Here is a 24,992-nt window from a genome sequence, read left to right on the forward strand (position 1 = left end):
AGTTCATATGGTTCATATGTCTCAGGTTTTTTATGAATTAAAGCTTGAGTGGTTATCGAAACAGCAAAAACATTCCCCCCCGAGACCTCGGAGGAAGTGATTTGTAGGGTTCTCAGAGAGATAGAGATCTGTTCCGTTCGGAAAGGGGGATATGTTCTGGAACGGATGGATGTGGTTGATACCGGTGTCTCCATAGTAACATGGTGACAAACATACAGTGGCAACAGTGCAAAAATAATAATAATTGTATTTCAGTGAGTGTGCCATTGTAACATAAGTAGGAATCGATGAAGTCAAGATCGCTTTGATTTCTACTATGTAAGGAAGTCTATTTTAATTTGAGTCATTTTCTAGTTTTAGAAATATGACGTTGTTGTTGTTGTTGTTATCTTAGTAAGGGGAGAACTTCCGTACATAATAACAAATATTTGAATGCTCCTACTAACCGCACTAACTGTACTATGTGTGGCGTAAATGGAGTATATTGTATCCATATTGGTCATAGTATAGATATAGTTACTATGCCAAAAAGTTCCCGGATGTCATACTAATGCAATTCTTCAGAAAATGGGCGTGGCTTCACATTGTTTTCAGATTTGAAGAAAATGGGCTTGGCTTCACGTTGTTTTCAAATTTGAAGAAAATGGGCGTGGCTTCACATTGTTTTCAGATTTGAAGGAAATGGGCGTGGCTTCACGTTGTTTTCAGATTTGAAGAAAATGGGCGTGGCTTCACATTGTTTTCAGATTTGAAGCAAATGGGCTTGGCTTCACGTTGTTTTCAGATTTGAAGAAAATGGGCGTGGCTTCACATTGTTTTCAGATTTGAAGAAAATGGGCGTGGCTTCACATTGTTTTCAGATTTGAAGAAAATGGTGGAAAATATGCAGCCGAAGTCCAACGAGAACGAATACAAATTCATTGCTTTAGCAAATGATGACAAATGTTAAGAACATTTTGAACAATGTAATAAAGTAATGACTTTCAAATAAGTTACCTTACACATTACGTTGGCTGACAATTTGTTAGCTATGCTATCCTTACGAACCACATAGCATATCATTACAGCAGTATGTACCAGATTGTTAGTTAGCTACCTAATGTTAGTTGTCTACTAATAACTGAAACTGATCTCTAACTAACTACCCAATGTTTATTGACTGGATTATTCCTGTCATTCTTAGCTAAGTGGTATTCTCATGTGTGTTCTCAATGGACATTCGGGTGCTTTCGTAAATTCGCTCTGGCTAGCTACTTCCGATTTCAGAGCACTCTCGAGCGCAGAATAACTGATGAATATATGCTCAACACCCGGTGAATATGGCCAGTGTCAGCGTAATTAAATTGTTGCAGGCAGCAGCACAGTTAGTCATCAACACTCTAGATAACATGAAAACTGCCTAACCAGCTCTGCTAAGGCGTGTAAAATTATCAGAGTGAGTTGTTCTCTAATTTGTGTCTGGAAGTAGCTAGCAAGCTAGCCAACGTTAGCCAGTTAGCTTGGGTGTTTGACTGCCGTTGTGAGGCCAGAACACTCGGGTCAACTCTACTCCTCGGGCCAGAGTGTCCAGTGTGCGCTCTGAACGCTCCCAGAGCGAAACGCTCTGAATTTATGAACCGACAATCTGACAACTCTCTGAGTTTATGAACGCCCAGAGCGGTCTATGAGGGCCCGCTGGCACTCCAGATTGAATTTAAGAACACTCCCAAAGTTGTAAAAAGTCTAGCTAGTAATTGTTATGCTAACAAGCTAGTAAGAGGTTGCATAGCAACAGCATCAACTTCCGGTAGACAGGCAAAGCTCTAGTACGCTCATCTGAAAGGATACCGTTTATTTACAGTACACTAAAATGAACTTATAGTATATAGCATGTAGTATATACTCATTAAGTATGTGGTATACAGTATGTATACAGGGGGAAATATTCTCTGAACTCAAAACTAGGTACTGATCCCAACATGCTCTGTTCAGATGTAGGAGGACCTCGCGACACATCACAGAGGTAACAGAGTATAAGCTATGCATTTTTTGAGGCCTGGTGTGCTTGGTGTGCTGCAACCTCATGCAAACCAATGCATTCAGCTGGCTCCACCATTTTACTCTGTGCTGCTCAGTGTGAATGCACCCTTAGAAAAGAAATGGCGGCATTTCCGATGCAGCGATGCAGTTCATGCCTTTTGTAATCGACTCCCATTTCCTAGTGCTTCACTCACCTGCATGTTTTGACAGTGGGAGGCGGTGGTTCCGAAGAGGATCTGACACTGTTCCTCTGCCGTGTAAGTCATCCCTGGGTGTTTGAATGGCAGGATCACTGAGTTCAAGCTCAGCGGGTCGGTCTGGAGGAGACAACTACTGGCCTTGGACCTACGACACACACACGTGCATGCACACACATGCACACACACACACGGACACACACACACACACACAGAAACGTTCTCTATTGAGTCACTCTCCACTAACCTGGCAAAGAAGTGACTTCCGATTGAGGGCATTTCACGTCACTATGGCAAATACTATTTGAACCCAGGTCTGGGTTCATAACGCGTCTCAGATTAGGAGTTCTGATCAAGGATCAGGTCCCCCTGTCGATATAATCTTATTCATTATGATCTAAAAGGCTAAACTGATTTGTGAATACGGGCCAAATTCCCAGCTACACTGGCTGTACTTTACTACTGTATTATGGTCAACTAATCATCCACAGCTTTCAGCTGTCTCATTCAACCCCTCATTCCTCCAGCAGGTTGGCATTCATTGTCAGGAATCTGAAATGAAGACTTAAAAATCAAATTTTCGTTTTCATGAATTTTTACAACATAGCCAATTTTGACTTTGCAGCTGGCCCATCTATTGAAAATCGCTCAGTTCTGCCTCCAGGGCAAGATTCATGACAATAAATGTCAAGCTGCATTCCTCCACAGCATGACTCTTGTGGCTGTAGTTGATGTTATAAACAAGTCTTTAGACATACATGCATAACGTCACTGGGGAGAGGAGTGAAACCTTGCAGTATGCCGGGCGTCCTGTTCTCTGTGCAAATGGATGACACGTGGTAGTGACAATGGACTTCAAATAACCCGTATGAAAATAATAAATATATAAAACATTGTTTTAACGTTTAAGTTGGTCAAACTGACAACCAATGAATGAAATTAAGTGAATTGAAACATAAATGATCAGGGTGAGAAGGAGGAAGGAAGAGGAGGACGAAGGATGGCTGGTTTTACCGGAGGAACTTCTCCACGTCGTCACGGCTACAGCCAGACCAGGAAACATCGCCCAGGTTCTGACCTTTGACCCATTCTCCCGACATGATGTGGAGGCCGTCCGCACATGACTGGTGGTCGTTGTCGTGACTCACACCCATGCTACAGTCACAGAGAGAGAGAGAGAGAGAGAGAGAAAAAAGCATTATTGACTAAGGTTGCAAAATTCTTGCCTGGGTACCAGTCTGTTTGTGCCATCATGTCATTCCTAACACTTCTTATCATGCCATGATACCACAATATCCTGCAACTTTTTCCCCCAGAAATCCCGGTTGGATGATTTCTCGAATCAGCAGGGTGTAAACTGTGAGGAAATCCAATATGGATTTCAGAAAAATGTTGCGACACATTACCAGCACATTATCGACATTATCAAAACCAGAGGACAAAAAAATACACCCAACCTGGTCCGAGGAGGACACACTAGCATGAAACCATAGCCATGTGTCGTTGCCGAAAAACACGCAAGAACATGAAAAGCGCTGGGAATTAGCAAATAAACATCGGCACAAGTTCACTCAGTCACGGGTATTAAATACGCCTTGATTCCAGTTGCTGAGGGCAACGAGTCAATGCTCATCTGCTACAGATTTCTATCCAGAGAGGGTAGAGGGAAGGGGGGGGTGATGGCTTTCCATTTGGTTGCATTCTCAAGTAGCACCCTATCCCCTACATAGTGCACTACTTTAGACCAGAGCCATATTCCCTAGATAGTGCACTACTTTTGACCAGAGCCCTATTCCCTAGATAGTGCACTACTTTTGACCAGAGCCCTATTCCCTACATAGTGCACTACTTTTGACTAGAGCCATATTCCATAGATAGTGCACTACTTTTGACCAGAGCTAACCATATTCCCTACATAGTGCACTACTTTATACCAGAGCCCTATTCCCTACATAGTGCACTACTTTTGACCAGAGCCCTATTCCCTACATAGTGCACTACTTTTGACCAGAACCATATTCCCTACATAGTGCACTACTTTAAAATCTCATTTTTAACTGCACTTCCCCTTTAAAGTGGTTTCATTGGCTCTCTAGTGCAAATGGGAGACAAAAGTCCAACAATAAAACACAAAGAAACACTGTTAGACATTTTGGGGGAAATTATTTGATGTGAGGATTAAATCAGTGGACCAGGTCATGATTTTTTACTTCAATCTTGACCCCAAACCCCTCCCTGTCTTGACAGCAAAACCCTCTCAGATATTTTCAAAATATTCTGCACTGCATGCATGTCCATGATGTATTTTAAGTCACTATTCAAGTACAAATAAAGCACATATATCATCATAAGTCATGTCCCATAATACGGAATCCTTCATTAGCAATATATTCCCCAACAGTCAACCTTCAGATCTTAGATAATTCCCTTCATGTCTACATTTGGGCTGGTTTCCTCCCCCTTTTTTCTCCTTTTTGTTTTTTACAGCATTTCCAGGACAAAGTGAGACCTTCTGGGCCTATTGTGAAATCGCATCAGTGGCTGGTGAGAAAAGATCATGTGCATCAAGGGTCACAGAGGAGGAACAAAGCTTCTCTCTTGTAAAAAACACTTTGATAAGGTTACTAAAATGGAGGTGACTCGCAAGCCTTGTCAGGGAACCAATGGCTCAAGACTAAGCCGGGCCTTTCAGATGCTTTCCTTAACCCACCATTGTCTACAGAGGACATGACCCCCATCATTACCGAGGAACACGTCAAACACTGAGTTAGGAGAGAAATGCACAAAACTCTGCAACTTCTGCAAGTTGTTCAGAAACAACTGCTAAATCATTCCTGTTTGTTTCTCTCAAGTCATCAGACGCTAGCCAGCCTGGAGTTTACTTAAGGAAGGCTAGAGAGGATGTGAAATACAGGTTCAGCTCAATGTGGAACTCTGGTTTCTCTGTAAACCGTTCACACCTACTGCAAACCTCATCTTCCACATACAACACCGGTTCTGTCAGTCACATTTTGTTAAAGTTCCCTCAAAGCACCCACATCCCTGGGTCGCTCGTCTTTTCAGTTCGCTGCAGCTAGCCACTAGAACAACCTGCAAAAAACAATCAAACTCTCTTCATTAAAATACTCAATCGTGGACACTCTTACTGACAGTTGTGGCTGCTTCGCGTGATGTATTGTTGTCACAGCATTATTGCCCTTTGTGCTGTTGTCTGTGCCCAATAATATTTGTACCATGTTTTGCGCAGCTACCATGTTGTGCTGCTGCCATGTTGTGCTGCTGCCATGTTGTGTTGCTACCATGTTGTTGTCATGCTGTGTTGTCATGTGTTGTTGCCATGCTATGCTGTTGTCTTATGTCTCTCTTTATGTAGTATATATATATATATATAGATATATATGCCATTTAGATATATATGCCATTTAGCAGACACTTTTATCCAAAGCGACTTACAGTCATGTGTGCATACATTCTACGTATGGGTGGTCCCGGGGATCGAACCCACTACCCTGGCATTACAAGCGCCATGCTCTACCAACTGAGCTACAGAAGGGATGTCTCTCTTGTCGTGATGTGTGTTTTGTTTTACTTTTCATTTTTAATCCCCCGTCCCTGCAGGAGGCCTTTTTGCCTTTTGGTAGGCCGTCATTGTAAATAAGAATTTGTTCTTAACGGACTAGACTAGTTAAACAAAATCAAATAAAAACATCCAAACACCACATACAGATGAAGCAGTCTGCATCTGGACTGTGAAGCATCAGATTTGAGGGTTAACGTGACCATTGGTTTTTAATCTCAGTTAGTTCTGCATGACTGGCTATAAATCCCAATGCTCAGGAAGAACATTTTGGGTCACGTCTACTTCATAGTTTTTTGTAGCCGTTTTATCTTGTGTTTTAAAAATGGCAAATTCAACGAGGCCATCCAAGCCATTGCAAAGACTGATACTTTGCTATTTTACTCTGAGCTACACAGCTAAAAATACATGCTTTTTTGACTGTCAGACATGTATATTAAGTTTAGTCCCAAATGTATAACAGATGGGATATGCCAAAAGCTATCCGCAAGACCTTTATTTAAATACTTTTTTCCCCTTAATCAAACATCAGTTTCAACTTACAGTAACATATCAAATGACATAACGAATATTTCACTTGATTGTATATTTTTGGAGCAATTATAGGATGAATTCTAATGGCAGTTCAAGGCCATTATTAATCTCTAGTTCCTTACAATAACTACTCAGACCATTAAGGCACATAAGTGCAATATATTAACAAATGATTTTAAAGGTTTATGGAAAAGAAATAGAATAATAATAATATATAATAATATATAAAACACAAATTAAAATGTGGTCAGTCATGTGTGCGAGATGGGTGGTAGAACAAGAATGTTCACAATAATATTTTGCTATTTTGAGCGTAAGATGATGGATGCTGCATTGGATGAATATGTACAATGACCTCATACAAGACAGCCTTTCTTTTGCACCTTGTGTTTGGTGAATGCACTACGTCATGGCTTTCACCTTCCCGAAGACAGCTCTGTCATGTGTCATGCTACGCTAGCCCTGTGTCATGCTACACTAGCCCTGTGTCATGCTACACTAGCCCTGTGTCATGCAACACTAGCCCTCTGTCATGCAACGCTAGCCCTCTGTCATGCAACGCTAGCCCTGTCTCATGCAACGTTAGCCCTGTGTCATGCAACACTAGCCCTGTGTCATGCTACACTAGCCCTGTGTCATGCTACGCTAGCCCTGTGTCATGCTACACTAGCCCTGTGTCATGCAACACTAGCCCTCTGTCATGCAACGCTAGCCCTGTCTCATGCAACACTAGCCCTCTGTCATGCAACGCTAGCCCTGTCTCATGCAACGTTAGCCCTGTGTCATGCTACACTAGCCCTGTGTCATGCTACACCAGCTCTCTGTCATGCTACACTAGCTCTCTGTCATGCTACGCTAGCCCTGAGTTATGCTACACTAGCCCTGTGTCATGCCACGCTAGCCCTGTGTCATGCTACGCTAGCCCTGTGTCATGTTACACTAGCCCTGTGACATGCTTTACTAGCCCTGTGTCATGCTACACTAGCCCTCTGTCATGCTACGCTAGCCCCGAGTTATGCTACACTAGCCCTGTGTCATGCCACGCTAGCCCTGAGTTATGCCACACTAGCCCTGTGTCATGCTACACTAGCCCTCTGTCATGCTACACTAGCCCTGTGTCATGCAACACTAGCCCTGTGTCATGCTACACTAGCCCTGTGTCATGCAACACTAGCCCTCTGTCATGCAACGCTAGCCCTGTCTCATGCAACGTTAGCCCTGTGTCATGCTACACTAGCCCTGTGTCATGCTACACTAGCTCTCTGTCATGCTACGCTAGCCCTGAGTTATGCTACACTAGCCCTGTGTCATGCCACGCTAGCCCTGTGTCATGCTACGCTAGCCCTGTGTCATGCTACACTAGCCCTGAGTTATACTACACTAGCCCTGTGTCATGCTACGCTAGCCCTGAGTTATACTACACTAGCCCTGTGTCATGCCACGCTAGCCCTGAGTTATACTACACTAGCCCTGTGTCATGCTACGCTAGCCCTGAGTTATACTACGCTAGCCCTGAGTTATGCTACACTAGCTTTGCTAGTAGCCCTGTGACATTTGCACTCAACGGTATTGACTCTGTGATTCAATTCTGTGTCATTTCACCCCGACTGCCTTTGGAAAGTGACTCAAGATACTTTGATGTCTTTGAATTGTAGTCCGCATCAGCGTGGCCTTTGTGAAACTACTGCCAAGTCATGACGAACGCAAGCTCTGATCTCTGAGCTCATTCGGCAGAGACAAGTGTGCTCCAGGACTCATCAACTAGTTTTCCTGTTCACTATCTTGAGACAGATACATCACACACAAACACAGACATACACGCACACACACATCTCTAGTTTTGTAGGCTCCAATAGCCAACATGTGAATGCATTTAAGTACACGCAGGCACATTCATAGGAAGACTCGCGTCCCAAGATGCATGCTTGCACATAACATGTCATTAACAATGAAATAACTAGTTAATAATTAGCATTCTAGACTCAGATAACCCCATCTCTGTTGAATCAGTGAATCAGCGGGACTAAACTGGGACAAGCACACAACAAAGAAAGCAACCAACTTCGGGCACTGATCTCACCACCCCAGAGACTTTAGTTTGTCCAACAAATCTACAGACACACACAATTGGATAAACAATAGCTTCCCACACACAATCCAATAAACAGAAAGACAAACTGGAACAGCGGCTTCAGCCCTGACAAAGCACAGTGGTATTTTATTTTATTAAATTCAACCAGAGGAGTTTTCTATACAGAGCTAGTGGGGATGATGATGACACACCCTCAGAGGCTTTCATAAGACCAGATGCTACGTTAGCATTAGCGGATCTGCTTACTCTTTTGCTCTGGGGACACCGTGGAGGGCCCTCTAAGGGCAAGTAGGCTCCTTTGACTCCCCATACCACCATGAATTTACTTAACATAGCTTTAGTGCTCAATTCAATCCATATAACAGAAGTTCAGCGATACAGACTGAATAGAACTCTTACTCTGTTATCAGGGCATAAAATCCAGTCAGTGTATCTTAGCGATCGATTTCGCTGCTAAATTCAGATACAAAACTACTGCGTAGACTTGTGTCGATAGATTTGTTTCCACACAACTCATTATAAAAATAGTAATAGATGTCATACCATGTTTGTGAGAGAATTAAGTTGGTTAGCCTTTGTGGTGGATATCGAGCTTGTGAAGCGTGAGGTGACAGTTGGTTAGCCTTTGTGGTGGATATCGAGCTTGTGAAGCGTGAGGTAATATAATAATATAATAATATATGCTTGTGAAATTTAGGTGACAGACCTTTTTTATCCTTGTGAAATGTGAGGTGACAGTCATGTGTGCATACATTCTACGTTATGGGTGGTCGAGCTTGGAATTGAACAGTTGGTTAGCCTTTGGGTGGATATCAAGCGCCAGGTGCTCTAGCCTTTGTGGTGGACTGAGCTACAGAAGGACCACGTGACAGTAGGTTAGCCTTTGTGGTGGATATCGAGCTTGTGAAGCGTGAGGTGACAGTTGGTTAGCCTTTGTGGTGGATATCGAGCTTGTGAAGCGTGAGGTGACAGTTGGTTAGCCTTTGTGGTGGATGTCGAGCTTGTGAAGCGTGAGGTGACAGTTGGTTAGCCTTTGTGGTGGATGTCGTGCTTGTGAAGCGTGAGGTGACAGTTGTGGGAGAGGAAAAACTTGACTCACTTGTGGCCCATTTCGTGAGCGATGGTAAAGGCTAGGTTGAGGCCGTTGTCCTCAGCTAGGATGCATTTCCTTCTCTCGCTGCACATGCCGCTCAGGTAGGCAATGCCTGCAATGGAGAACAGAGGGAAAAAATGGTTGACATCTCTAAGGGTGGAATCCGTGGTCCGGAGGGGGCTAGGCCTTTTCAAACACCTGAAAGACCTTTTTCCTATTTACTAATTCTCTGTAAAAAATCCTCATGACTGGTGGTTATTTTTTAAAGAAACAAAATATGCTTCTCTGCATCTCTTCTAAAAATCTGGGTGAAAGATTGAAAGGAAGGTGAGTCTTATTTATTACATTTAGTTCCTGCTTGCTTTTTAATTTCAGCAGGCATGCCAGCTAAAATAGTTAGATAAGCTAGCTACTCTAACTTGAGTGATAGCCCGAAATGGCTTATTGGTAGCTAGTTATGGGGTTTGGAGACTTCATTAAAATGCTAGGTGGCTAGTTAATAATATACAGTAAAAATAATAATATACAGTACCAGTTAAACGTTTGGACACACCTACTCATTCAAGGCTTTGTGTTTATTTTTACTATTTTTTACATTGTAGAATAATATTGAAGACATCAAAACTATGAACACATATGGAATCATGTCGTAACCAAAAAAGTGTTAAACAAATCAAAATATATTTTATATTTGAGATTCTTCAAAGTAGCCACCTTTTGCCTTGATGACAGATTTGAAAACGCTTGGTTTTCTCTCAACCAGCTTCATGAGGTAGTCACCTGGAATGCATTTAAAATAACAGGTGGGGCGGCAGGGTAGCCTAGTGGTTAGAGCGTTGGACAAGGTAGGGTTGGTATACAGAAGATAGCCCTATTTGGTAAAAGACCAAGTCCATATTACAGCAAGAACAGCTCAAATAAGCAAAGAGAAATTACAGTCCATCATTACTTTAAGACATGAAGGTCAGTCAATGCGGAAAATGTCAAGAACTTTGAACGTTTCTTCAAGTGCAGTCGAAAAACCATCAAGCACTATGATGAAAGTGGCTCCCATGAGGACTGCCACCGGAACGGAAGGCTCAGAGTTACCTCTGCTGCAGAGGATAAGTTCATTAGAGTTACCAGCCTCAGAAATTGCAGCCCAAATAAATGCTTCACAGAGTTCAAGTAACAGACACATCTCAACATCAACTGTTCAGAGGAGACTGCGTGAATCAGGCCTTCGTGGTCGGAATGCTGCAAAGTAACCACTACTACAGGACACCAATAAGAAGAAGAGACTTGCTTGGGCCAAGAAACATGAGCAATGGACTTTAGACATAAGATCCAAATTTGAATTTTTTTATTCCAACTGCTGTGTCTTTGTGAGACGCAGAGTAGGTGAACGGATGACCTCCACATGTGTGGTTCCCACAGTGATGGAGGTGTGATGATGTGGGGGTGTTTTGCTGGTGAGGTGGTCAGGGATTTTTTTTAAATTCAAGGCACACTTAACCAGCATGGCTACCACAGCATTCTGCAGTGATACGCCTCCCATCTGGTTTGCGCTTAGCTATCATTTGTTTTTCAATAGGACAATGAGCCAACACACCTCCAGGCTGTGTAAGAGCTATTTGACCAAGAAGGAGAGGGATGGAGTGCTGCATCAGATTGCCTAGTCTATACAATCACCTGACCTCAACCCAACTGAGATGGTTTGGGATGACCGTAGAGTGAAGGTAAAACAGCCAACAAGTGCTCAGCATATGTGGGAACTCCTTCAAGGCTGTTGGAAAAGCATTCCAGGTGAAGCTGGTTGAGAGAATGCTAAGAGAGTGCAAAGGGTGGCTACTTTGAAGAATCTAAAATCTAAAACACTTTTATGTTTACAACATGATTCCATATGTGTTATTTCATAGTTGTGATGTCTTCAGTATTATTCTACAACGTAGAAAACAGTACATATAAAGACACTTTTGACCGGTAGTATATATATTATTATTATTATTATAATTTTTAATGTATTTTTTAAACAGGACAAATCTGAGGGAGCACATGCCCCTGTGGGCATGACGGCTCTGGGGCATGATGGCTCTGCCTACAGTAAACCCTAACCCTACAATAAACCCTAAATCTAACCCTACAATAAACCCCCAAGTCTAACCCTACAATAAACCCTAAATCTAACCCTACAATAAACCCTAACTCTAACCCTACAATAAACCCTAACTCTAACCCTACAATACACCCTAAATCTAACCCTACAATAAACCCTAACCCTACAATAAACCCTAACTCTAACCCTACAATACACCCTAACTCTAACCCTACAATAAACCCCAAGTCTAACCCTACAATAAACCCTAACTCTAACCCTACAATAATACAGGATTTTCTCCCTTGTCCTCTCCTTTCTCTTCCATCCAGTAATCAAAGTGGTTTCAGGCCTTTATTTTAAAAAATGTGGATTCGGTTCAAAGGGAAAAAGCCCTCCATTTCATCCACCGTTAGGTAAATTGCCCTAACAGTTCAACATACTAGCGCCATGTCTGGTGTGTGCTCCCGAATTATGGCCTGGAAATGACAGCTGCAACTCTTTTGCTCCTGCGGGATCAGGTTAAGGGGGAAAACACGAGAAGGGGATTTTGTATTTTCTCATGTAGTGGATCGTATGCTGTGACCTTTGATGGCTTAATCACCCCATTGAAAAGGATCCAGAACTAATGCTTTCCATTACGAAAACCGGCAGAACAATCCTGCCTTTGATGGACGAAAATAAAATAAATTAAGTGCAGTTTCTAAGGGCCTGGATGTCCATTAGACAACTTAGGCTCTCCATCTCACACGCACGCACGCACGCACACACACACACACACACACACACACACACACACACACACACACACACACACACACACACACGCACGCACACACACACACACACACACACACACTTACACTCCCTGTACTCACTCCTCCCAAAATGTGCTAATTTTCTATGTTTCTGTCTCTGAGAAACCTCTCAAGAAAAGGCAATATGACTGGGTTCAATATGACTGGGTTTCAGGGCAATATGACTTAGTTCAATATGACTGGGTTCAATATGACTGGGTTTCAGGGCAATATGACTTAGTTCAATATGACTGGGTTCAATATGACTGGGTTCAATATGACTGGGTTTCAGGGCAATATGACTTAGTTCAATATGACTGGGTTCAATATGACTGGGTTCAATATGACTGGGTTTCAGGGCAATATGACTTAGTTCAATATGACTGGGTTCAATATGACTGGGTTCAATATGACTGGGTTTCAGGGCAATATGACTGGGTTCAATATGACTGGTGTTCAATATGACTGGGTTTCAGGGCAATATGACTTAGTTCAATATGACTGGGTTCAATATGACTGGGTTTCAGGGCAATATGACTGGGTTCAATATGACTGGGTTTCAGGGCAATATGACTTAGTTCAATATGACTGGGTTCAATATGACTCAGTTTCAGGGCAATACGGCTGGGGTTCAAATTCAATTAAATTAAAATCTAATTTTATTAGTCACATGCGCCAAATACAACAGGTGAAGACCTTACAGGGAAATGCTGAATACAACAGGTGAAGACCTTACAGTGAAATGCTGAATACAACAGTGTAGAACTTACAGGGAAACTGAATACAACAGGTGAAGACCTTACAGGGAAATGCTGAATACAACAGGTGTAGAACTTACAGGGAAATGCTTACTTACGAGCCCCTAACCAACAACGCAGTACAAATAAGAATAAGAAATAAAAGTAACAAGTAATTAAAGAGCAGCAGTAAAATAACAATAGTGAGACTATTTACAGGGGGTACCAGCACAGAGTCAATGTGCGGGGGCACCGGTTAGTCGAGGTAATTTAGGTAATATGTACATGTAAGTACAGTTATTAAAGTGACTATGCATAGGTGATAAACAGCAGAGAGTAGCAGAAGTGTAAAAGGGGGGGGCAATGCAAATAGTCCGGGTAGCCGATTAGATATTCAGGAGTCTTGTGGCTCCGGTCTCACTTGCCATGCGGTAGTAGAGAGAACAGTCTATGGCTAGTTCAGGGCAATATGACTGGGTTCAATATGAGTGTGTTCCAGGGCAATATGACTGGTGTTTCAGGGCTAGACGGTAGAGATTAGCCCCTAATCTGGCCATTAGTGAATGCTAGGACTCTCTGGCAGCCCGGGTCCTGTGAAGTAGCAGCCAGTCTCTCTGTTCCCCTGCACTTAGCTGGGCATCTGGCCCTTCTGGGTGTTGAGTTGGCTTGAAAAGGCCCCTATAATGACACCCCTCCACTCCTTTTGAGAAATGTGAGACAACAAGTCACTGTGATTCTGTAGCTCAGTTGGTAGAGCATGGCGCTTGTAACGCCAGGGTAGTGGGTTCGATCCCCGGGACCACCCATACATAGAATGTATGCACACATGACTGTAAGTCGCTTTGGATAAAAGCGTCTGCTAAATGGCATATATTATTATTATTATTATTATTATCCCGATGATAACGCTCTCTGCCGTCACCCATTTATATAAGGGCCTTCGTCGGTAGGCAAACCATGTCAATAACAGGCAGTGGCTGGAGGTAAGATGTGTTTGGTCTGGCGTCGTTCCTTCCAGGTGTGTGGAGGGGGGGGGGGGGGGGGGGGCAGACAATGAATCTTTATGCTAGACGTTTTGACATATTATCTCATATTATCTCCAGCCGGCAAATCCTCCATCATTAGTCAAACCTAAACGTAAATGAGGGGGGCGGACTAAAACAAGTTTTACAACAACACAGCAGAGCTTCCACCGAGCCCACAACGGTCTCCAGATTGTCTTCTTTTCACGGAAAGTAATGAAAGCAGCAGAATATTTCTGTGTTCTCCCTCCGTCAGATAGTAAAGAAACGTAACATAAGAACTTGTTTTTTTTTAATGAAGTATATGTTCAATGAACCTGCAACTCCAAATCCAGGGGAAAGAAATATGGACGTTTTATCCTCCCGGAGTACCCAAATCCATTTTGCTTGATATTTTTATAGTTAAACATCAATCTGGGAATCGGTCTAATGACAAACCCATGCCTCTAAGCCCACATGTGTGGTACACCTGTACTGACTACGCGGCGGTACGACCGTAAAACCTACATTAACCAGGGTGCTTTAGGATTGGAGTTCTCCCTTCATTCTGCCCTGTCATACTTGGGCTGCCGTTATCTGAAATAGGGTATGGGTTAGGGTATCTAGGGTACGGATTAGGGTATCTAGGGTACGGATTAGGGTATCTAGGGTACGGGTTAGGGTATCTAGGGTACGGGTTAGGGTATCTAGGGTACGGATTAGGGTATCTACCAGAGAGCTTCAGAGTTACACCGACAAACCACATGTACTTTTAACACAGACAGGATTACATCCACACCAAACAAACCACATCTCCTTTTAACACAGACAGGATTAATCCTAACACAGACAGGATTACATCCACACAAAACAAACCAGAACTCCTTTTAACACAGACAGGATTAATCCTAACACAGACAGGATTACATCCACACCAAACAAACCACATCTCCTTTTAACACAGCCAGGATTACATCATGTTTCCCTCCGCCCTTCCTGTATTCTCAGTGGAGGTGTGTGGCGTGTTGCTCGGTGGTCTGTTCACCCTCTACCTTATTGGTCCTGGTCATAAGTAGGGCACTAAATAGGGAAGAGGGTGCCATTTGGGACACAGCTCCTCCTTGTGACTACCTGTAAGGAAAGGCATGCGCTGAGCTTGGCCAGGGAGTGGAAGTGCCCGCGGTGTGGCTCGTTATGTCTTCCTATAAAATGCGCTGGTGTGTGTGTGCTATGTATGATGTGTGCTGTGTGTGTATGTGTCTGTGTGTGCTGTGTGCATGTGTCTGTATGTGCTGTGTGTGCTGTGTGTCTGTGTGTGCATGTGTCTGTGTGTGCTGTGTGTCTGTGTGTGCTGTGTGTCTGTGTGTGCTGTCTGTCTGTGTGTGCTGTGTGTCTGTGTGTGCTGTGTGTCTGTGTGTGCTGTGTGTCTGTGCGTGTCTGTGTGCTGTGTGTCTGTGTGTGTCTGTGTGTCTGTGTGTGCTGTGTGTCTGTGTGTGTCTGTGTGTGCTGTGTGTGCTGTCTGTCTGTGTGTGCTGTGTGTCTGTGTGTGCTGTGTGTCTGTCTGTGTGTGCTGTGTGTGCTGTGTGTCTGTGTGTGTCTGTGTGTCTGTGTGTGCTGTGTGTCTGTGTGTGTCTGTGTGTCTGTGTGTCTGTGTGTGCTATGTGGGAGAGAGAGAAAAAGGAGTGTGTGAGAGTGTCTATATGTGAACAAAACACAACTTCGGGGGAGGGGGGCAGATCACACAGCTTCACAAGGTTGAAAGAACAGGCTATGATATATCAGGACATGATGTAACAGGACATGATGTAACAGGCCATGATATATCAGGACATGATGTAACAGGACATGATGTAACAGGCCATGATATATCAGGACATGATGTAACAGGTCATGATGTAACAGGACATGATGTAACAGGACATGATGTAACAGGTCATGATGTAACAGATCATGATGTATCAGGACATGATGTAACAGGACATGATGTAACAGGTCATGATGTAACAGGACATGATGTATCAGGACATGATGTAACAGGACATGATGTAACAGGTCATGATGTAACAGGACATGATGTAACAGGACATGATATATCAGGACATGATGTAACAGGACATGATGTAACAGGACATGATATATCAGGACATGATGTATCAGGACATGATGTAACAGGACATGATGTAACAGGTCATGATGTAACAGGACATGATGTAACAGGACATGACGTAACAGGCCATGATGAAACAGGACATGACATATCAGGACATGTAACAGGACATGATGTATCCAAATGTCACAATCTTAGTCTCTCTTTGACTGTGTCCTAGGCCTTTACGCCAATGAACTATAAGCTGGATATATAAATAGATGGAGGCAACTGATGGACGAAACTGAATTCAAATGCAAAACCCTTGTTATTGGATTGTGTTACTCAGCCATACATCACAAATGACTTGTGGTTGGTGAACTCCAGTAAGAACTAATCTGATTGGCACATGAGTCATCATGGGAAGCCAATCAAGTCAAAGCTCACAGGCATGGAAGTCCCCTCTGGTGTTCGGTTATCAAGTTGCCCCTAGACACTGATCAGGTGTCAGTTTAGGATTTTCCCCACTTAAGGTTAAGATTGGGTAAGGGCAGGAAACTTCATCCTGGAACAGATACACAATGACCAAGTCAATAGAATGGAGTCACATGATTATCCAAATTCACAATCTTCAAGAGTTCTTTGAGCTCTGTCTAGGCCGAGAGACAGTGAACTATAAGCTGATATTTAAGATACTCCTGAACCATTACATAACACATAGAACTCAATTCAAATGAAAAACCCTTGTTATTGGATTGTGTTACTCAGCCATAAATGACAAATGTAAATGTGGTTGACCAAACATTCCTATATATGCCATTTAATCTGATTGGCTCATTATCATCAAAGCCAATTACAGTCATGTGTGCATACATTCCCCTCTGGTGTTGGGTGGTCCCAGGGATCGAACCCACTTAAGGTTAAGATTGGGCAAGGGGAGGAAACCCTGGCATTACAGATACGCCATGACCAACTGAGCAACAGAAGGACCACTTTGGTTCAAATGGCACACTATTGCCTAGTAGTGCACTAGTTCTTATCAGCTCTGCCTAAAATCCCCGAGCTGACAAGGTGAAAAGTCTGTCCTTCTGCCCCTGAACCATTACCCACTAACCCCTGAACAATTTGAGTTTACCCACATTCCTGAACAAGGCATTTACCCACTGTTCCCCTGAACAAGGCAGTTTACCCACTGTTCCCCTGAACAACATTCCACTGTTCCCCTGAGCAAGGCAGTTAACCCACTGTACCCTGGCAACAAGGCAGTTTACCAACTGAGCTGAACAGAAGTTAACCACTTTGCCCCTGAACAAGGCACTTTGCCCCTGTTCCCCTGAACAAGACAGTTTACCCAAAATCCCCTGAACAAGGTAAAAGTTTACCCACTGCCCCTGAACAAGGCAGTTTACCCACTGTTCCCTGAACAAGGCAGTTTACCCCTGTTCCCCTGAACAAGGCAGTTAACCCCTGTTCCCCTGAACAAGACAGTTAACCCACTGTTCCCCTGAACAAGGCAGTTTACCCACTGTTCCCCTGAACAAGGCAGTTAACCCCCTGTTCCCCTGAACAAGGCAGTTTACCCACTGTTCCCTTGAACAAGGCAGTTTACCCACTGTTCCCCTGAACAAGGCAGTTAACCCACTGTTCCCCTGAACAAGGCAGTTTACCCACTGTTCCCCTGAACAAGGCAGTTTACCCACTGTTCCCCGGGCGCTGAAGAGGGGTTGGGGGTTAAATGCGGAAGACACATTTCAGTTGATTTCAGTTGAAGGCATTCAGTTGTACAAATGACTAGGTATCCCCCTTTCCCTTTAGATCTCTGGTCATAAGCAGTGCACTATATAGGGACTAGTGTGCCATTTGGACGCATTCTAGGAATGCGGTGGTCAAATTGAGTGATATTTGTTATGTAATGGTTCAGGAATATCTTAAATGCACCACACTCAGGGGAATGAATGTAGCACAGTTCAGGAGTATCTTAAAGGGGCATCTCAGGGGAATGAATGTAGCATAGTTCAGGAGTATCTTAAAGGGGCATCTCGAGGGGAATGAATGTAGCATGGTTCAGGAGTATCTTAAAGGGGAATGAATGTAGCATAGTTCAGGAGTATCTTAAAGGGGCATCTCGAGGGGAATGAATGTAGCATGGTTTAGGAGTATCTTAAAGGAGCATCTCAGGGGAATGAATGTAGCATAGTTCAGGAGTATCTTAAAGGGGCATCTCAGGGGAATGAATGTAGCATAGTTCAGGAGTATCTTAAAGGGGAATGAATGTAGCATAGTTCAGGAGTATCTTAAAGGGGCATCTCAGGGGAATGAATGTAGCATAGTTCAGGAGTATCTTAAAGGGGAATGAATGTAGCATAGTTCAGGAGTATCTTAAAGGGGCATCTCAGGGGAATGAATGTAGCATGGTTCAGGAGTATCTTAAAGGGGCATCTCAGGGGAATGAATGTAGCATAGTTCAGGAGTATCTTAAAGGGGAATGAATGTAGCATGGTTCAGGAGTATCTTAAAGGGGCATCTCAGGGGAATGAATGTAGCATAGTTCAGGAGTATCTTAAAGGGGAATGAATGTAGCATAGTTCAGGAGTATCTTAAAGGGGCATCTCAGGGGAATGAATGTAGCATAGTTCAGGAGTATCTTAAAGGGGAATGAATGTAGAATGGTTCAGGAGTATCTTAAAGGGGCATCTCAGGGGAATGAATGTAGCATAGTTCAGGAGTATCTTAAAGGGGAATGAATGTAGCATAGTTCAGGAGTATCTTAAAGGGGCATCTCAGGGGAATGAATGTAGCATGGTTCAGGAGTAAAGGGGCATCTTGAAAAGGGGAATGAATGTAGCATGGTTCAGGAGTATCTTAAAGGGGCATCTCAGGGGAATGAATGTAGCATAGTTCAGGAGTATCTTAAAGGGGAATGAATGTAGCATAGTTCAGGAGTATCTTAAAGGGGCATCTCAGGGGAATGAAGTGCATGGTTCAGGAGTATCTTAGAGGGAATGAATTTAGCATAGTTCAGGAGTATCTTAAAGGGGCATCTCAGGGAATGAATGTAGCATGGTTCAGGAGTATCTTAAAGGGGCATCTCAGGGACAAAGCAAAAACAGCTTTTTACGAATTTCAGCAAGTATCTTAAAACAAAAAAATGAAAATAGTTCAGGATTTATCTTAAAGGGGCATCTCAGGGGAATGAATGTTGAAGCACGGTTCAGTGAGTATCTTAAAGGGGAAGCCTATGTAGCATAGTTCAGAGTATCTTAAAGGGGCATCTCAGGGGAATGAATTAGCATAGTTCAGGATGTATCTTAAAGTCCGGGAATGAATGTAGCATAGTTCAGGAGTATCTTAAAGGGGCATCTCAGGGGAATGAATGTAGCATAGTTCAGGAGTATCTTAAAGGGGAATGAATGTCTGAGCCCCAGTCTGAGGTCCTGAGCACTCTGAAGCATGTTTTCACCAAGGATCTCTCTGTACTTTGTCCGTTCATTTCCCCCTCGATCCTGACTAGTATCCCAGTCCCTGCAGCTGAAATACATCCCCACAACATGATACTGTGTTATTAATTGTTTACTCCATGTGTAACTCTGTTTTGTCTGTTCACACTGCTTTGCTTTATCTTGGCCAGGTCGCAGTTGCAAATGAGAATTTGTTCTCAACTAGCCTACCTGGTTAAATAAAGGTGAAATAAAATAAATAAAAAACATAGAGATGGTATTGGCCAGGTGATGAGCGGTGCCTAGTTTCCTCCAGACGTGACGCTTGGCATTCAAGCCAAAGAGTTCAATCATGGTTTTGGGGCGGCAGGTAGCCTAGTGGTTAGAGCATTGGGCTAGTAACCAAAAGGATGCTAGATCGAATCACTGAATTGACAAGGTAAAAATCTGTCATTCTGCCCCTTAACAAGGTACTTAACCCACTGTTCCTAAGCCGTCATTGTAAATAAGAATTTGTTCTTACTAGTTAAATAAATGTTAAATAAAATAATTAATTAATAGGTTCCATCTGACCAGAGAATCTTGTTTCTCATGGTCATAGTCCTTTAGGTGCCTTTTGGCAAACTCAAAGTGGGCTGTCATGTGCCTTTTACTGAAGAGTGGCTTCCGTATGGCCACTCTACCATAAAGGCCTGAATGGTGGATGGTTGTCTTTCTGGAATGTTCTCCCATCTCCACAGAGGAACTCTGGAGCTCTGTCAGAGTGACCATCTTGTTCTTGGTCACCTCCCTGACCAAGATCCTTCTATCCCGATTGCTCAGTTTGGCCTGGCTGTCAAGCTCTAGGAAGAGACTTGGTGGTTCCAAACTTCTTCCATTAAAGAATGATGGAGGCCACTGTGTTCTTGGGGACCTTCAATGCTGCAGACATATTTTGGTCTCCTTCCACAGATCTGTGCCTTGACATGTGGAAACATCTCAAGGATGATCAATGGAAACAGGATGCACTTGAGCTCAATTTCAAGTCTCATAGCAAAGGGTCTGAAAACGTATGTAAATGAGGTATTTCTGTTTTTGATTTTTAATACATTTGTACAAAAATGTCTAAAACCCATTTTTCCGCTTTGTCATTACGTGGCATTGTGTCCAGATTGATGAGGAAATGTTTTATTTAATCCATTTTAGAATAAAGCTGTAACGTAACAAAATGTGGAAAAAGTCAAGAAGTCCAAATACTTACCAAATGCGCTGGATGTTAAAGGAGCAGCTGAGAGGAATGGGTGACCAAGAATCATAGCGTATGCAGTCTAACTATTAACTATTAACACGACTAACTATAATTGATTAGTAACACTACTAACTAGCAACTATTAACACTAACTATAAACTATTAACACTAACTATAAACAATACCTATTAACACTACGAACTATAAAAAGTGAACTAGTAACACTACTAAGGATCAACTATTAACACAAAACTATACATGATTAACTATTAACACTAACTATAAACAATACCTATTAACACTACTAACTATAAACAATACCTATTAACACTACTAACTATAAACAATACCTATTAACACTACTAACTATAAACAATACCTATTAACACTAACTATAAACAATACCTATTAACACTAACTATAAACAATACCTATTAACACTAACTATAAACAATACCTATTAACACTACTAACTATAAACAAGTAGCTTTTAACACTAACTATAAACAATAACTATTAACACTACTAACCATAAACTATTAACACTAACGATCAACTATTAACACTACTAACTATAAACTATTAACACTAACGATCAACTATTAACACTACTAACCATAAACTATTAACACTAACGATCAACTATTAGCTCAGTTGGTAGAGCATGGCGCTTGTAACGCCAGGGTAGTGGTTTCGATCCCCGGGACCACCCATACGTAGAATGTATGCACACATGACTGTAAGTCGACTGTAAGTCGCTTTGGATAAAAGCGTCTGCTAAATGGCATATATTATTATATTAACACTACTAACTATAAACCATTAACACTACTAACTATAAACCATTAACACTACTAAACATAAACTATTAACACTAACGATCAACTATTAACACTACTAACTATGAACTATTAACACTACTAACTATAAACTATTAACACTAACGATTAACACTGCATCTAAATCTTTTAAGGGGGGGGGGGTGAGAAGGATTACTTTATCCTATCCTAGGTATTCCTTAAAGAGGTGGGGTTTCAGGTGTCTCCGGAAGGTGGTGATTGACTCCGCTGTCACGACGCCAGGACAGCGGAGTCAATCACCACCTTCCGGAGACACCTGAAACCCCACCTCTTTAAGGAATACCTAGGATAGGATAAAGTAATCCTTCTCACCCCCCTTAAAAGATTTAGATGCACTATTGTAAAGTGGCTGTTCCACTGGGTGTCATAAGGTGAATGCACCAATTTGTAAGTCGCTCTGGATAAGAGCGTCTGCTAAATGACTTAAATGTAAATGTAAATGTGATCAACTATTAACACTACTAACCATAAACTATTAACACTAACGATCAACTATTAACACTACTAACTATAAACTATTAACACTAACGATCAACTATTAACACTACTAACTATGAACTATTAACACTAACGATCAACTATTAACACTACTAACTATAAACTATTAACACTACTAACTATAAACAATCAACTGTTAACACTAACTTTCAAATATTAACACTAACTATAAACTATCAACTTTTAACACTACTAACTATACACTTTTAACTATTAACACTACTAACTATAAACTATTAACTATTAACACTAACTATAAACTAGTACCTAGTAACACTACTAACTATCAACTATTAACACTACTAACTATGAACTATTAACACTACTAACTATAAACTATTAACTATTAACACTAACTATAAACTAGTACCTAGTAACACTACTAACTATCAACTATTAACACTAACTATGAACTATTAACACTACTAACTATAAACAATCAACTGTTAACACTAACTTTCAAATATTAACACTAACTATAAACTATCAACTTTTAACACTACTAACTATACACTTTTAACTATTAACACTAACTATAAACTATCAACTTTTAACACTACTAACTATACACTTTTAACTATTAACACTACTAACTATAAACTATTAACTATTAACACTAACTATCAACTTTTAACACTACTAACTATACACTTTTAACTATTAACACTACTAACTATAAACTATTAACTATTAACACTAACTATAAACTAGTACCTAGTAACACTACTAACTATCAACTATTAACACTAACTATAAACTATTAACTATGAACCCTAACTATAAACTATTAACACTAACTATAAACTATAAACTATTAACACTAACTATAAATTACTAACTATTAACCCTACTAACTATAAACTATTAACACTAACTATAAATTACTAACTATTAACACTACTAACTATAAACTATTAACACTAACTATAAATTACTAACTATTAACCCTACTAACTATAAACTATTAACTATTAACACTAACTATTAACTATTAACACTAACTATAAATTATTAACTATTAACACTACTAACTATAAACTATTAACACTAACTATAAATTACTAACTATTAACCCTACTAACTATAAATTATTAACTATTAACACTACTAACTATAAACTATTAACACTAACTATAAACTATAAACTATTAACACTAACTATAAATTACTAACTATTAACCCTACTAACTATAAACTATTAAGACTAACTATAAACTAGTACCTAGTAACACTGCTAACTATCAACTATTAACACTACTAATTATTAACTATTAACACTAACTATAAACTAGTACCTAGTAACACTACTAACTATCAACTATTAACACTACTAATTATTAACTATTAACACTAACTATAAACTAGTACCTATTAACACTACTAACTATAAACTATTTACTATGAACACTAACTATAAACTATTAACACTAACTATAAACAATTAACTATTAACACTACTAACTATAAACAAGTAGCTAGTAGTACTACTAACGATCAATTATGAACACTAACATTACTAATTATTAACTATTAACACTAACTATAAACTAGTAACTATTAACACTACTAACTATAAATTAGTAACTATTAACACTACTAACTATAAACAATACCTATTAACACTAACTATAAACAATACCTATTAACACTAACTATAAATTATTAACTATTAACACTAACTATACATTATTAACTATTAACACTAACTATAAATTATTAACTATTAACACTAACTATAAACAATACCTATTAACACTAACTATAAATTATTAACTATTAACACTAACTATAAATTATTAACTATTAACACTAACTATACATTATTAACTATTAACACTAACTATAAACAATACCTATTAACACTAACTATAAACAATACCTATTAACACTACTAACTATAAACAATACCTATTAACACTAACTATAAATTATTAACTATTAACACTAACTATACATTATTAACTATTATACATTATTAACACTAACTATAAACAATACCTATTAACACTAACTATAAACAATACCTATTAACACTAACTATAAACAATACCTATTAACACTAACTATAAACAATACCTATTAACACTAACTATAAATTATTAACTATTAACACTAACTATACATTATTAACTATTAACACTAACTATAAACAATACCTATTAACACTAACTATAAACAATACCTATTAACACTAACTATAAACAATACCTATTAACACTAACTATAAACAATACCTATTAACACTAACTATAAACAATAACTATTAACACTAACTATAAACAATACCTATTAACACTAACTATAAACAATACCTATTAACACTAACTATAAACAATACCTATTAACGCTAACTATAAACAATACCTATTAACACTACTAACTATAAACAATACCTATTAACACTAACTATAAACAATACCTATTAACACTAACTATAAACAATACCTATTAACACTAACTATAAATTATTAACTATTAACACTAACTATAAACAATACCTATTAACACTAACTATAAATTATTAACTATTAACACTACTAACTATAAACAATACCTATTAACGCTAACTATAAACAATACCTATTAACACTACTAACTATAAACAATACCTATTAACACTAACTATAAATTATTAACTATTAACACTACTAACTATAAACAATACCTATTAACACTACTAACTATAAACAATACCTATTAACACTACTAACTATAAACAATACCTATTAACACTAACTATAAACAATACCTATTAACGCTAA

The 24,992-nt window shown here is 40.3% G+C and overlaps 1 protein-coding gene across 1 annotated transcript in view; it reads right to left on the reverse strand.

Annotated features, from left to right (window-relative positions):
* Nucleotides 1-24,992, reverse strand: part of LOC123989530 (A disintegrin and metalloproteinase with thrombospondin motifs 19-like) — a 136,853-nt gene that overhangs the window by 90,267 nt on the left and 21,594 nt on the right. The window contains 3 exon segments of the mRNA XM_046290604.1: nt 2,214-2,364; nt 3,231-3,371; nt 9,519-9,624. Coding sequence (XP_046146560.1) covers nt 2,214-2,364; nt 3,231-3,371; nt 9,519-9,624 — 398 coding nt within the window.

The sequence above is a fragment of the Oncorhynchus gorbuscha genome, linkage group LG11, assembly GCF_021184085.1.
Source record: "Oncorhynchus gorbuscha isolate QuinsamMale2020 ecotype Even-year linkage group LG11, OgorEven_v1.0, whole genome shotgun sequence".
In the NCBI taxonomy this organism is placed as follows: domain Eukaryota; kingdom Metazoa; phylum Chordata; class Actinopteri; order Salmoniformes; family Salmonidae; genus Oncorhynchus; species Oncorhynchus gorbuscha.